Here is a 13,902-nt window from a genome sequence, read left to right on the forward strand (position 1 = left end):
AGAGTTGCTGAGGTGTAACAAAGCCACACACAAACCTTCACAGTGGAATCCCAAGAGGCAGAATAGAGGCGGCCGTCCCGCCAGCAGATCTTGCTGACCGCATCGTCGTGCCCCATCAAGGTGTCCTGCTGTCTTCCAAATGCAACTGAGTAAAAATATCTGTCAGGGAAAGGTTATAAAAGCATTATGCCTGCAGAGAACTTGAAAGGGGGTTTGCTACACACATGAGGAAGCTTTGCTCCTACAGTTTCTAACAGAAAGCTGCTGAATAAAAGAGGAGAAACGCAGACAGCGCTTCAACAGCCAATTGCTGTATCAGCAAGAAAGGCAATCCATGCCACTCAATTAAGTCACCAGGCAGTAAATACACACATATGATTGTCCCATGAAGAACTGATGACAGTGGTATCTCCAGGTAAGATTAGACAAGATGACAAAGCCTGTAAGAGAAAGAAGAAAGCCAACTAGTGCTCCATTTCTTAGCCCCAAAGGAAACAGCAGCACGTCGGCACGGGCTTGGAGAGCAAGCAGCCTTTCATTCGTCCCCATGCACAACACAGAGGTGATCTATGGACACCACTCAAGAAGAAACTGACAGGTCAGACACTGAACAGCAAATATAAACAGTACATATTAGATCTATCACAGAATGTCAGGGGTTGGAAGGGACCTCCAGAGATCATCGGGTCCAAGGCCCCTGCCAGAGCAGGGTCACCTAAGGCAGGCCACACAGGAGCATGGCCAGCTTGGCTTTGAAAGTCTCCACAGGAGGAGACTCCACAACCTCTCTGTCACCCTCACAGTGAAAAAGTTTCTCCTCATGTTGAGGTGGAACTTCCTGTGTTCTAGTTTATATCCATTATCCCTTGCCCTGTTACCAGGAGCCTGTCTGAGCAGCCCATTTGCCTTGTTTTGTCCCTCTGAGGTAAGAGTACAGAGAGGCTGATAGATCCTTGCCTCAAAGGACTCCAAACATGGCAACTAGGAAAGAATCTCTATGACCACAGTGGTCAGGCACAGAAAAGCAAATATCAAATCTCACTTCAGGTCCTGTTTCAGAAGCAGGGGAAAAACTTTGTCAGAGGTTGCTGAGGTCACTGCTCATTAAGGAAGGATGACTCCAGTTCACTCTGCATGGATTCCACTCCCTGTGCTTGATTTTCCTCTGCTGGATGACTCACAGAGTTCAAACTCTTGGGAGCAGTAAGGCAATATGGATGTGAGCAAGGGGTGGAACTTAAGCTTTGTGATTCCTAGCCTGGTATGAGCAGAGGAGTCTTCCTGGACATCCCTGAACTATCTATCTTTGTCTGCCACAAGCCCTTCCCTGGGTAGCGGAGCAATTCAGAACAAGCTAAAGTGCAACCCTTTAATGCTACCTTCCTGTGGCTCCATCTGCATGGAGGCCTAAGAGGGTCTCAATTCTCTTCACTAAATTATTCACACACAAGGCAATTGAGGAGGCCGGGGAAGAAAAGAGGCACTGATGCATGTTAAGAGCCATGTCTCTGAGCAGCTTGCAGAAGAGACCCACTGATCTTGTTGTCATTTTGACAGCAACTCACCATGTTGGAAAAGGACACACTTCTTTGGATTGTCTTTGACTCTTTGGAAAACATCTTCAGAGTGGAATCTGGGGGTAAAGGACAGAAGGGATGGAAGGTAAAAGGGCTGGCTCCTGTTTGAATATTCAGATAGCTCACTAGCAAAAGCAGGCAGAAGTTCATCACAGTCTTTGAGAAACTCTTTACAAAGCTTGTGACTGGAGCCTGGAACCAGCCTGTTCTGCACCAGCTGCAGAAGGATTCCCCCATGCCCACCCAACTCTAGGAGAACTCTGGTATCTAAAGGGAGAAATTACCACCTTCCCAAGCCTAGATAGAATATTGACATCCTTGAGTCCAAGAGATCTAAAACCTCACAAATCCATGTGCTTAAGCTAGCTAATTGCAAGAAATAACTATTGACCTGAATCTCTGCAACAGGCAACTTGCAAAGGTGACAACCCACAAGCCAAACAGAAGCAGGCTTCAGATGGGAACACTGAAACTCTCTCCAACAGTACAAAGGAATTGAGTGTGAAGAGAAAGCAAGAATCTTGCACTTGGCAGAAGCTTAGGGCCACTCCTCTCATGAGTGTAAATAAACAGGACTCAATGGGATCTCTCTGGAATCACTGAATGCTGATCTCCTTTTGCTCCCAGAGGATATTCATGGGATTCAATCTTCACTGCACTGGAGAGTTTCATGCTGTTTTGCTCACCAAACATTATTTAGTCTCAAGCCATGCATTTGCACTGCAGGTTCTAGGAAATGGCTCTGCAATACTTACCCTGGGATGTAGTGAAAACAGAAGACCCATTGGACGTGACTGCTATCCCAGTAACTGCCCTGTGAGACACAAGCAAGCTCAGAGGTGATTTCAGAGGCTTTGCAACTTAACCACCACCCTGCAAACTGACTACAGTTGAGATCTATTTGTTCTCTGTCAAAGCTAAGACATCCAAGGAGATTAAAAGCACTCCAGTGGTGTGTTGCATGCCTACAGACAAAAATGTGATGTGGAATGCCAGTGCAGGCTCCCCAAGTTGCTTTGCAAGAATGCCATCCTCATCAGAAAGGACAAGCCCATGTGAGAGGATGAACAGTTTCACATTCACTCTTCCTGGTGTGTGATTAGATACAAAGAGAGTCAGGAACCTGCCTAGAAGCAGCTACTGAACCCAAGTGCCAGGAATCAGAACCTGCAAGTCTTTTCTCCTCGAATTTGGCACTGGCAAAGTCATTATAGCCTAGAAATTCAGACAGAGAGCTTATCTCAGGGAGTTAGTTGTTAGGAAGCACTAAGCATCCTGCACAGCTACAACGCTGTTATGCAGACCTCCTTCTGCTTCTGTTTCCTGTTCCGGGGGGAAAAAAGGAAGACAAAATAGCAGCTGAAATGCAAGTGTGGTGTCAGGATCTCCCTGGCAAACTGCTAACAGAGGTCCTTTCTCACTCCAAGTGTTACCTTGTTTTCTGGGCAAGGGAATTTTCTTTTCCAGGTTGGCTTAGTCACCAAGAAAGTAGCTGCCCTCAAGGTAGTAAGAAGTCCTCCTTAAGTAAGAAGTCCAGCCATCAGGCAACAAAAATCTGCACTTTAAAATAGAGCTGCTGCTGTTCAGTTCACCTGGAATGCCCCAGCTGGCTCATGGCTCCCTAGGAACCCATCAGAACAGCAGTGTGGTACCTGGATTCACTGAAATCTGCAGCTGCAGGCCTGCTCATACAGCAGCAGCAGCTTCAAGTATGCAGTGGTTGAACTTAAGTGCTTTCACATTTCAAATCAAATGGGATGAAAGGGAAGTTAGGTCCTCTTGGACTTAGATAAATAAGTAATTGAAAGTCTTTATCTGGCTGCTGCTATCAGGGTTTTAGAGGAGGCTGATCAATATCTGCTTCAGGTACTAAAATGATATCTCTAGGCCTGCACAAGGAACAGAAAAAACCCCAAGCAAGCAGCTGACAAATGCTGGATTGCTAAACCGTCACAAACTCAAACTTATCTTGTGCAATCCAATCAATGAGCTGTCTCCCCAAGAGAGTTTACCTTAAACCCTAACCCACCATGGAGACTGACACACAGACCCCCCCAGCCCCCTCAATTCCAGGCAACAGCTTTGACTGTGAAAAGAGAAAGAGTAGTACCTACTCTTTGTGAATTTTATACTGCCCATCCAATTTCAGTTTGGCAATGTTGTTCCAAGCAAGGCTGATACTTTCTTCTGTCAGGTCTTCAAATGATTCTTCATTTGGAGAAACTGCAAGAAAATGCCACAATAAAGTTTCAGCACAAACAGAAAACAGGAAGACAGATTCCAAACAGCTCAGCAGCTGAAGTTATAAACAGATTATAGGAGTAGAGAAACCACACAAAGCTCCAGGAGTAAGAATCTGTCGCTAACAGAGTGACAGGATCACTTTTTCCCCACCTCTCTTCCTGAATGAATAGTCTTCCCCAGGCATACAACTGCAGTGCCCAAAGGCAGGGCCGCAGCACAGCCCAACCGCAGCGCCCCGAGGCAGGGCCGCAGCACAGCCCAACCGCAGTGCCCAACGGCAGGGCTGCAGCATACCCCAGCTGCAGTGCCCAAAGGCAGGGCCGCAGCACAGCCCAACCGCAGCGCCCAACGGCAGGGCCACAGCACAGCCCAACCGCAGTGCCCGAGGCAGGGCCGCAGCACAGCCCAACCGCAGTGCCCAACGGCAGGGCTGCAGCACAGCCCAACCGCAGTGCCCAACGGCAGGGCTGCAGCATACCCCAGCTGCAGTGCCCAAAGGCAGGGCCGCAGCACAGCCCAACCGCAGCGCCCAACGGCAGGGCCGCAGCACAGCCCAACCGCAGCGCCCAGAGGCAGGGCTGCAGCACAGCCCAACCGCAGCGCCCGAGGCAGGGCCGCAGCACAGCCCAACCGCAGTGCCCAGAGGCAGGGCCGCAGCACAGCCCAACCGCAGTGCCCAGAGGCAGGGCCGCAGCACAGCCCAACCGCAGTGCCCCAGGCAGGGCCGCAGCACAGCCCAACCGCAGCGCCCCGAGGCAGGGCTGCAGCACAGCCCAGCTGCAGTGCCCAGAGGCAGGGCCGCAGCACAGCCCAACCGCAGCGCCCGAGGCAGGGCTGCAGCACAGCCCAACCGCAGCGCCCAGAGGCAGGGCTGCAGCACACCCCAACTGCAGTGCCCGAGGCAGGGTTTTTATGCTGCAGACTTCACAGAGGAAGTTTCCAAAGTGAAAAGAAAAGCCCAAACCAACAACCCCCCCCAAAGCTTCCCTGCAGAGGTTTTGGCTTTCTATTGAGATGCCAAAAGCTTTCCAAGTGGAGAAGTAGCAGGGAAGCCATCCACTGCTACAATGCACCAAGTGCTTTTACTACTCTCTTGCACTCTGTCTGGCAAGTGACAGCTTCATTTCACTGTGCTGTTGCAAAAATTCAGGGCTAAAAAACCAAAAACCAAATAAATTAACCCCCCAAATGCATCAAACCTGAGACACTGAGATGTCAATTACTGTTTAAAGGGCTAACCCCCCCAGGAATTGTTATCTGTGAATGAATGACTTGGGCAGCACACCACCAGATCTATTTAGCACTGATGAATGCTAGCATCACTGTACACAACTTTCAAAGCCCCAGCTTCCAAAGTGAGGCTGAGCAGTCCCAGAGGAGACCACTGAGACAGAAGGCAGAAATGCCAGGACACCACCTCTGTTATCCCATTTGAAACTGGCCTTGTCAGTTCTTCTTTAACACTAGCTCATGTGTCTGTCTGCAGTTGGCTTATAAGGAAAGTGGCCAAGATAATCTCTGTACAATGAGATCCTGTGGGAGGAAGATGGAGAGGTTCTCAGCAGCACCAATCCACTCCACCCTCAGTTTACCTGCAAGCCATTTACCTGGAGCCTCAGCTATGGAGACACTGTGACTAGATGCTCGAGACAAGGTTTTGAGCTTTGGGATTATCCTTCGAGGGTGAGGAGTTGTAAACAGCTGCTTTGGTGTCTGTCCAAACTCCAAGATTTGTGTCAGCAGAGCCACTTTTTCATTGGGGTCCAGAATACTTCACACACACAAAAAAGGATATTTCATTAAGCCAAGCAGAAAAGTCCTTTGTATTTCCTCCCCTCCCCTCCCCTGAAAGGCTGCACATGCAGCTACTACAGCACCAGAGGCCATCAATTACAGAACTGATCTACCCTTACAGAACTGATTTACCACAGAGGTGATGAACAGGCAGATCACAGCTTCAGCATTTCATGCATGATGACATTATGGCCATCAGTTCAAAGAAAGGGGGCCAAAAAAACAGAGGAGAAAAGCAAAAGCCAATTCATGGAAGCCAGACTGAAGAAATGGTTAAGTAAGAATCTTTCAGTGCTGAAACTGAGAACCTGATGCTGGCTCTCTGCACATTCTGGGGTAGAAGAGGGAAGAGCTCCACCATTCCTCTACAGAGTATTTTTGCAGCCAGCAAAGAACTTGGGAGGGACACAGAGAAAGTCAGCTAACTGCTGGTACAAAACTGTTCTGATGCTTGTTAATTACCTGTTTAAATCCACTCCTCCTTCATAGGTTAATGGGTGAAACACTGGAAAAAACCACAACATGATTTGCACAGTGTAGAGATGCAAGGCTCATTTCCCTTGTCTGCAAGAGCTGCTATAAAAACGTTGCCTTTTTCACTCAGCTTGAGTTTATTGAAGCAGTTAAGCCATTTCAGCAGGCCACAGAGCTGGAGATCCTGTGCTCAAAGCCTGAATTTCTTACTTGGAAAAAAAACCAGTGTAGGATATCTAAGTGACTCAGAGGAAGCTCTAGAAGAAAGCAGACCTTTCATACAGGGAGGATGACTTCTTTTAGCTTCACTTTAGCTCCCCATACACACACCCAATAAAGGAAAGGACAAAGTAGTACAGATATTTGTTGACACAAACTCATTCATACACAGGTCTCTTCTGTCTCTCTTGTTCAGATTGCATGGGGTCAAAAGACCCTCCAAGGTCATCTTGTCCAACCCCCTGCAGTCAGCAGGGACACTTCCAACTAGATCAGGCTGCCCAGGAACACATCAAGTCTGACCTTCAGTGTCTCCAGCAACAGGATCCCAACCACATCCCTGGGCAACTTGTTCCAGTACTTCACCAGTCTCACTGCAAAGAGCTTCCTCCTAATGCCCAATCTAAATCTACCCTGTACCACTTTCAGACCACTGCCCCTTATCCTATCACAGCAGGCCCTTCTAAACAGTCCCTCCCCAGCCTTCATGTGAGTCCCCTTCAGATATTGAGAAGTGTCCCTGCTCTTCTCCAGGCTGAACAGCCCCCACTCTCCAGCCTGTCTTCACAGCAGAGGTGCTCCAGCCCCCCAGTCATGTTTGTAGCCTCCTCTGGACCCCCTCCAGCAGGTCTCTGTCTCTCTTGCACTGGGAGCCCCAGAGCTGGGCACAGCACTGCAGGTGAGAGTGCTCAAGCCTTACAACCATGCTGCTGTTTACCATTCCTGCCTCACTCAAAGCATCTCTTCTCTTTTAACTCTCTCTATAAAGAGCACACTCACCATTGTGAGCTGCAACTGCTTCACCTCCTTTCTGCTTGTAGCCAAAGATGATGTCAATCCATTCATGAAGATGCTCTGATACATACTGACTTTCTAAAGCCTCTTGGCTCTTCTGAAGAAAGTCATCAGGGCCTGGCATGAGAAAGGTTAATGAAAGGAGACATCCCATTCAGTAGTGGTCCCCATCTCTCTTCCTCCTTGAAAAAGCAGCCAAACAAAACCCCCAAACCAAGGTCAAGTTTACTCTAAGTATTAAACACAACTCTTAATTATGTCAAAGTTCTAAAGCAAACATTCAGAGGGCAGGATGGGAATTTCTTTCAGGGCTGGTGGTTCTTCTCTCAAATTAATTCACAGTACAAGCAGTTTGAGTGTAATTACCTGATGCCCAAGGGGGCAGCTCTACATCTTCAACCATCTTTCCACCCTGCCTTTTGCCCAAGTCCAGCTTCAAACTGTTCACTAGAAAACTAGAATCATTTTCATAAAATTCTGGAATCAGCTAGAAGAAAAGAAAAAAAAGGAAGGTTTGAGGCTAGCTTAGCTTTGATCACTCAGGTAGAATGCAATAAAAATGGAACATTAAAGTCCTTATGCTGGCACCTAAAACTGGGTAGCAATTTCTCCAGGCTTTCTTCTCTGTCAGCAAAGCAGCACTGGAAGATTCCTCCCATTACCTTTCCATCTACATTTAGGTTTCTTGACTACATATAAAGCAATTCCCCTTGGGCTAAATTCAGACTGGCACAGATGTGTACAACATGTAATGTGTGACACATGAACCCACAACACCCAAGGGGATCTTCAGAACTCTGACTGCATTGCTACCTTCTCATTTTTAAGACATCAGGTAAGAGTCAAGACCAAAATGTAGAATAAAACTAGAGAGATGACAAAGGTTTCAGGGCTTGGGTCAATTAAAGAGCAACACAGCTAACCATGAACTACAGACTTGGTGTTTTATAGAAGTATCCCTGTACTGAACTCTCTTCATAGTATCAGTCAGGGTTGGAAGGGACCACAAGGATCAGCTAGTTCCAAACCCCCTGCCAAGGGCAGGGACACCCCACACTAGATCAGGCTGGCCAGAGCCTTATCCAGCCTGGGCTTAAACACCTCCAGGGATGGGGCCTCAACCACCTCCCTGGACAACCCATTCCAGGGCTTCACCACTCTCATGGGGAAGAACCTCCTCCTCACCTCCAGCCTGAATCTCCCCACCTCCAGCTTCATTCCATTCCCCCTAGTCCTATCACTCCCTGATATCCTGAGCAGTCCTTCCCCACCCTTCTTGTAGGCCCCCTTCAGATACTGGAAGGCCACAATTAGGTCACCTCAGAGCCTTCTCTTCTCTTTCTTCTATCAAAGAAATATCATGTAACAGCACTCACTATCTGATATTGTTCTACAAGTTATGGTTCTGATACGGCTCAAGAAAATAAGAAGAGACTTCCACAGCTGAACCTCTTCAGATCCTTACAAGATTCCAGCAGATGATAACATAAAAGTTCACCTTGTCAGGCTAAACCCACTCTGGTCATTCCCACTGAGTCCAATACCATTCACAATGACACTTCTGTTAAACTGCAAGCCAGCAAGCAGACACAGACAAGCAGTCATGGAATCACAGAGAAGGAAGGAAGGAAGGAAGGAAGGAAGGAAGGAAGGAAGGAAGGAAGGATTTCTAAATGTTAAAGGATTCACAGAATTAATTTAACAGCCCTAAATACCCCACACAGCTAAAAACCACAAAGAGCAAAACAAGAAACCAACCAAGCACAGCCCACTCCCACCCCAAACACCTGAAAGCAGCAGGAGACATCCAAGAACAGAAAGCTTAGCCCAGCGACCCAGACGGACTGCAATCATTTTCCACTCATTTACCTCTTTGAAATCTGTTGCCCCATCCAAGCAGTTTCTCCAGGTTTCTGCAAGGCTAGATAACACATGTCAATCACACCTTTGCCCAAATCAATGCTTCTTTAAGGCTTTGCCCTCCCTTGAAGACATCTGACAACAAAACCCACCCAGTCATACATGAAATGCCAACAAACCTGTTGAACATTCTGTCAGCGTGGTCAAACTTTCCATTCTGCAGACAGAGCATGTACTCTGGAGCTGAGGAGAGGCAAGAGAAGGAATCAGCAGCTTGCTCCAGAGCTCTGGAGGTAGCTGGCTGCAGAGAGAGCAGCTCAAAGCTGCCTTACCAACTCTGACGAGATAAAACAGGACGTAACCCGGCGACGAGTAGTGGCTCCCGTACATGAACTTGGGCTCTGCCATCTCCTGGTACCGCTTCTGCAACACAGGAAGAAGAAAGAGAGCTCTGTTTCAATTCACCACTCCTGCCTGCCCTCAATATTGAGCACATACCCCCCAGCCTCCCCTTTTTTGTTTTTAAGACACAGAAGCACCCTCAGATCTTTCTCTAACCATAAAACAAACTCTAGGTTCCAACAGCGCTCCAGCCTTAACCGGATCACTACATCAGCAAGGAGAAAGAGTTGTTTGGAGCATCTTGGACTAGCAAGTTCTCAGCTTTTCCCCCCTCTCTCACTTTGAGATGTAACTGCAGTGACTCAGCTTCAAAGGAGAGCAAACAATCACTTCCTTTTTTGCCTCTGACATGAAGTTTGAGGAGAGCAGGGAAGAACACACTGACTTCATTCAACCTGGAAGCTCCTATGTGTAACCCCCCCAAACCTACTCTTAATAAGATGACTTTTTACTGCAGCAAGCATGAAGCAGCTCATGGGTTGAGGAAACAGAAGGGAAAAAACAACAGACTTATTGAAATGATTTAGAATAACAGAATAATAGAATTAATAAGGTTGGAAGAGGCCTCAAAGATCATCAAGTCCAACCTGTCACCCAACACCTCATGACTACAAAACCATGGCTCCAAGTGCCACATCCAATCCCCTCTTGAACACCTCCAGGGATGGGGACTCCACCACCTCCCTGGGAGCACATTCCAGTAGCCAATTCCTCTTTCTGGGAAGAACTTTCTCCTCACCTCCAGCCTAAACTTCCCCTGGCACAGCTTGAGACTGTGTCCTCTTGTTCTGGTGCTGGTTGCCTGGGAGAAGAGACCAACCCCCACCTGGCTACGACCTCCCTTCAGGTAGTTGTAGAGAGCAATAAGGTCTCCCCTGAGCCTCCTCTTCTCCAGGCTAAGCAACCCCAGCTCCCTCAGCCTCTCCTCACAGGGCTGTGCTCCATTTAAGCACAGAACATAACATCAATCATGTTCTTACCTTCCACAGCCTTAGGGGGTGTGGTGGGTTGAACTTTCCCCCAGCATTAACTTGAGCCAGATGATTTTGAAACAGTTAAATCTTTTTGGTCAATAAAATGCAGCCAAATCTGGATTTTTCCATTATTCCTCCCCCCACTCAGTGTTCCATTAAGAACTAACAAAGGTTCTAAACACAGTTATGTTCTGCAAGTGATTTTGGAATCATTAACTTGCCACAGGAGACAATGATTGCATGCAAAGGATGAAAAACCAAGAAACTGAGGACCTTCTAAGCCTGCACCTATGTGTTTGAGTGGTCATGAAATTGAAGCCTGCCCACTTTGAGGCATGGCAGAAGTCTGTGCACTAGATCTGTATGCAGATGTGGTGGGTTTAGGCTATGCCTTTAAAATTTAGTTACAGATTTCCCCTCTTTGAAGGGCTCCCCCTCAAATTCAGCCTTTCCCCTGAATGGAAGTACTGCAGATTTGGATTTCATTCATGAACATATTTTACTCCACACATTTAAGTGCATGCCTCTTCCAAGCTTTGTGTTTCTGTTCATTGCATCTCAGTGACTGCCAAGCAAATGCAGTTACAAGGGTCCAATGGATTTGGGGATTTCAGTTCAAAAGGGAGGTGAACCACTGAAAAGCACATACAGATGAGAGGAAACGGACTCCAATCACTTTGAATCAGCACTGACAGAGATCAGTACTGAGGAGATCACACTGCTGTGCTTTGCTTACAAGGAAATATGCTTCTCACAGCTTAGAGTTACTTTCAATATCCACACAATTCCCAAAGCTTTCCTTGGCAGAGCTGCTTTGATTACCAGTATGTCCAAGGCCCAAAAGGTGCAGCACATAGAGCACAAGCTATACATACCAAGAGCCTATCCAGCCTTTCCTTATTCAGGGCACCAATCGGCTTGCTGAGGTCCCGGAACGTCTCAGGCTTTGTCAGGTCTAAAATGAAACAAAACAGAGTCAGACTCTATGCTTTCAACAGGGGGTTGGGACTAGGTGATCTTTAAAGGTCCCTTCCAGCCCAACCCATCCTATGATTCCATAAACTACACAGTAAGAGAATAAACCTGGTTGGATGATCTTTGAGATCATCGAGTCCAACCTATCACCCAGCACCATCTAACCAACTAAACCATGGCACCAAGTGCCACATCCAATCCCCTCTTGAACACCTCCAGGGATGGGGACTCCACCACCTCCCTGGGCAGCACATTCCAATGGCCAATTTCTCCTTACCTCTAGCCTAAACCTCCCCTGGCACAGCTTGAGACTGTGTCCTCTTGTTCTGGTGCTGGTTGCCTGGGAGAAGAGACCAACCCCCACCTGGCTACAACCTCCCTTCAGGGAGTTTAGAGAGCAGTAAGGTCTCCCCTGAGCCTCCTCTTCTTCTCCAGGCTAAACAACCCCAGCTCCCTCAGCCTCTCCTCACAGGGCTGTACTCCAGACCCCTCCCCAGCTTTGTTGCTCTTCTCTGGACACCTTCCAGCAAGTCAACATCTTTCCTAAACTGAGGGGCCCAGAACTGGACACTCTGCATGTGGAGTGAAATACTGAACAGCAAGAAGGTATTTTGTCCACTAAACTCCAGAGAAGGGGTTAAATGCATGAGAACACAGCCAGGATCACTCATGCCAAGCTCACTTTGATGGCACATCAACTTTACGCAGTGCAAACCTTGTCCCCCTGTCCAAGACTTTCAGGTTGGACAGGATGCACCAAGATGGCTTTCAGTACACACCTAGCACTGAACTGGAGTAGTCTGCTATGATCCAGGGAAACACAGGATACTGGGAGAGATCATTGCAGCTTCTATCAGCCAGGTTGTTGAGATGGAGCAGGTACTGGTAGTTGGATATGTGTCCTCGTTGCCACTGCAGCATGTAGCTTTCAGCTGTGTGCTCTGTAATGTGGTTTTCTAAAACAGAAAGAAAACCTTCAGAGTGTTGAGGTTTGGAGTTCCACCCCCAAACTGTACTGGGACTAACATCATGCAAGCTACTACAACATAATTAGGGGCATAACTGTTTAAAGGAACAAGAAGGATCAAGTGGTAACTTCATGTTTCAGTAGCTACCACAGTTCGTCCATTTGTTTAACAAGCCTAATTCCATTGAGCAACAACCACAACAATCATGCAGGAGCACTCTTGCTTTCTTTGGTTTCAATGGATGGGAAAGAACCTGAGCACTTATGGAGCTACAGAAACATATCTGCAGACCATGAAGAGTTCTCCAGGCAGTCTTCTAAGATTTCAAGTGTCCAGAAGTAGCTCTGCTAGAGTCAGGGGAAAAATTCAGTACATTTTCCTACTGGACAAGTGAAAATGCCCACCAGCAATGACTGGCAGAAAGAAGTCTTATGTAAAGAGGATTCAGTTTCAGAACCACTGGATGAGAGGCTAGAGGAAAATAAAACTGGACCACCACTCAAAAGAAGGAATTCTGAACCTGGAGCTTCTGTCTGAAGCATGAGGCAGGGGCTCAGGAAATTCAGCACTGCACTACTCTCGATTCAATAGCTATAAGGTACAACAAAATGATCTGGGAGTATTGAGTTTGTTCTGCCCCCCCACCTTAATATGAAATTGGAGAGGTTTCTTTGCTATCTTAGGCTGTCCTAGATGACCTTTGGAGGTCCCTTCCAACCCAAACCATGCTGAGCCAGTTTATATTCTTTCATCAAAACACAGTTCAGCTGAGTGGAGTGTATTCACCCCTTGCTTTGAAGAGAAAAGGTTTTGGGGGGTTGCTTTGGTTTGTGATTTGGTTGGCTGGTTTGGGGGGCAGGGTTAAATTGTCAAAGTTGTGCAAATCAAAAGAATTAGTTTCACCTTAATAATGTTATCTCAGCCTTCACATCCAGCTCTCCAAACACAAACAGAATCCATGCAGCTTTGCAGCACTCATTCTGAACTTTGTGCTTATTTCTGGCAATTGCTTATTATTATTACACCTGTTTGTTCTTCTCATTCTTCCCACAAATAGCAAATAGAGCAAAACCCAGACACAGTTCCCCCCCTCCAAGGCAGTACAGGGTACATGAAGAAATAAATGCTGCAAACCTATGTATGTTGCAATAAGGTAATAGAGCTCATCTCGGTCTTGGTAGTTGTAGAACTTCAAGTAGATGTCAGAACACAGATCATTCTCTGTGCAAAACACTTCAAGTCCCTTAGAAGTTAAAGGGGGAGAGGAAATGAGAGCAATTAGTCACAAGCTGTAATATTCATGGGTTTTAACACAATATTCCAGTTAGTAATCCCTAAAACCTCAGACTCCAAACTAGGCAGCAGTTCTGCTCACAGTGTCTAACATTTTCATCTTTCCCATTTCCAATCATGAAAGCATTCAGTTCACACCCAGCTGAGCAAATAGCTCTGTAGTTTATAGCTGTCCACAGATTGGCTCTGTCTGGATTGATTAAGCACAGGTAATAAACTGCTTTGTCCCAAGTGAATGGAGTGAGGCAGAGTTAAATGTCTACTCAGTTGAAATGTGTTTTGAGACACAGATTTTGTCAAAGACTGACACTTCAGTGCAGACACTGA

At 47.1% G+C, this 13,902-nt stretch overlaps 1 protein-coding gene across 2 annotated transcripts in view; it reads right to left on the reverse strand.

Moving 5' to 3' along the window:
* NSMAF (neutral sphingomyelinase activation associated factor) overlaps positions 1-13,902 on the reverse strand; it is a 31,858-nt gene that overhangs the window by 3,893 nt on the left and 14,063 nt on the right. For both annotated transcript variants that reach the window (XM_068162445.1, XM_068162444.1), the window contains 15 exons: positions 13,417-13,525; positions 12,094-12,270; positions 11,215-11,294; positions 9,296-9,386; positions 9,143-9,206; positions 8,973-9,024; positions 7,470-7,590; positions 7,089-7,220; positions 6,078-6,120; positions 5,429-5,592; positions 3,692-3,800; positions 2,333-2,391; positions 1,566-1,633; positions 373-440; positions 36-159 (listed from right to left, as the gene is read on the reverse strand). In XM_068162445.1, coding sequence (XP_068018546.1) covers positions 36-159; positions 373-440; positions 1,566-1,633; positions 2,333-2,391; positions 3,692-3,800; positions 5,429-5,592; positions 6,078-6,120; positions 7,089-7,220; positions 7,470-7,590; positions 8,973-9,024; positions 9,143-9,206; positions 9,296-9,386; positions 11,215-11,294; positions 12,094-12,270; positions 13,417-13,525 — 1,461 coding nt within the window. The remainder of the gene's footprint in view (positions 1-35; positions 160-372; positions 441-1,565; positions 1,634-2,332; positions 2,392-3,691; positions 3,801-5,428; positions 5,593-6,077; positions 6,121-7,088; positions 7,221-7,469; positions 7,591-8,972; positions 9,025-9,142; positions 9,207-9,295; positions 9,387-11,214; positions 11,295-12,093; positions 12,271-13,416; positions 13,526-13,902) is intronic.

This window comes from Melanerpes formicivorus, unplaced genomic scaffold (genome assembly GCF_026170545.1).
Source record: "Melanerpes formicivorus ecotype bairdi unplaced genomic scaffold, bMelFor1.0.p_v2 SCAF_65, whole genome shotgun sequence".
Classification (NCBI taxonomy): domain Eukaryota; kingdom Metazoa; phylum Chordata; class Aves; order Piciformes; family Picidae; genus Melanerpes; species Melanerpes formicivorus.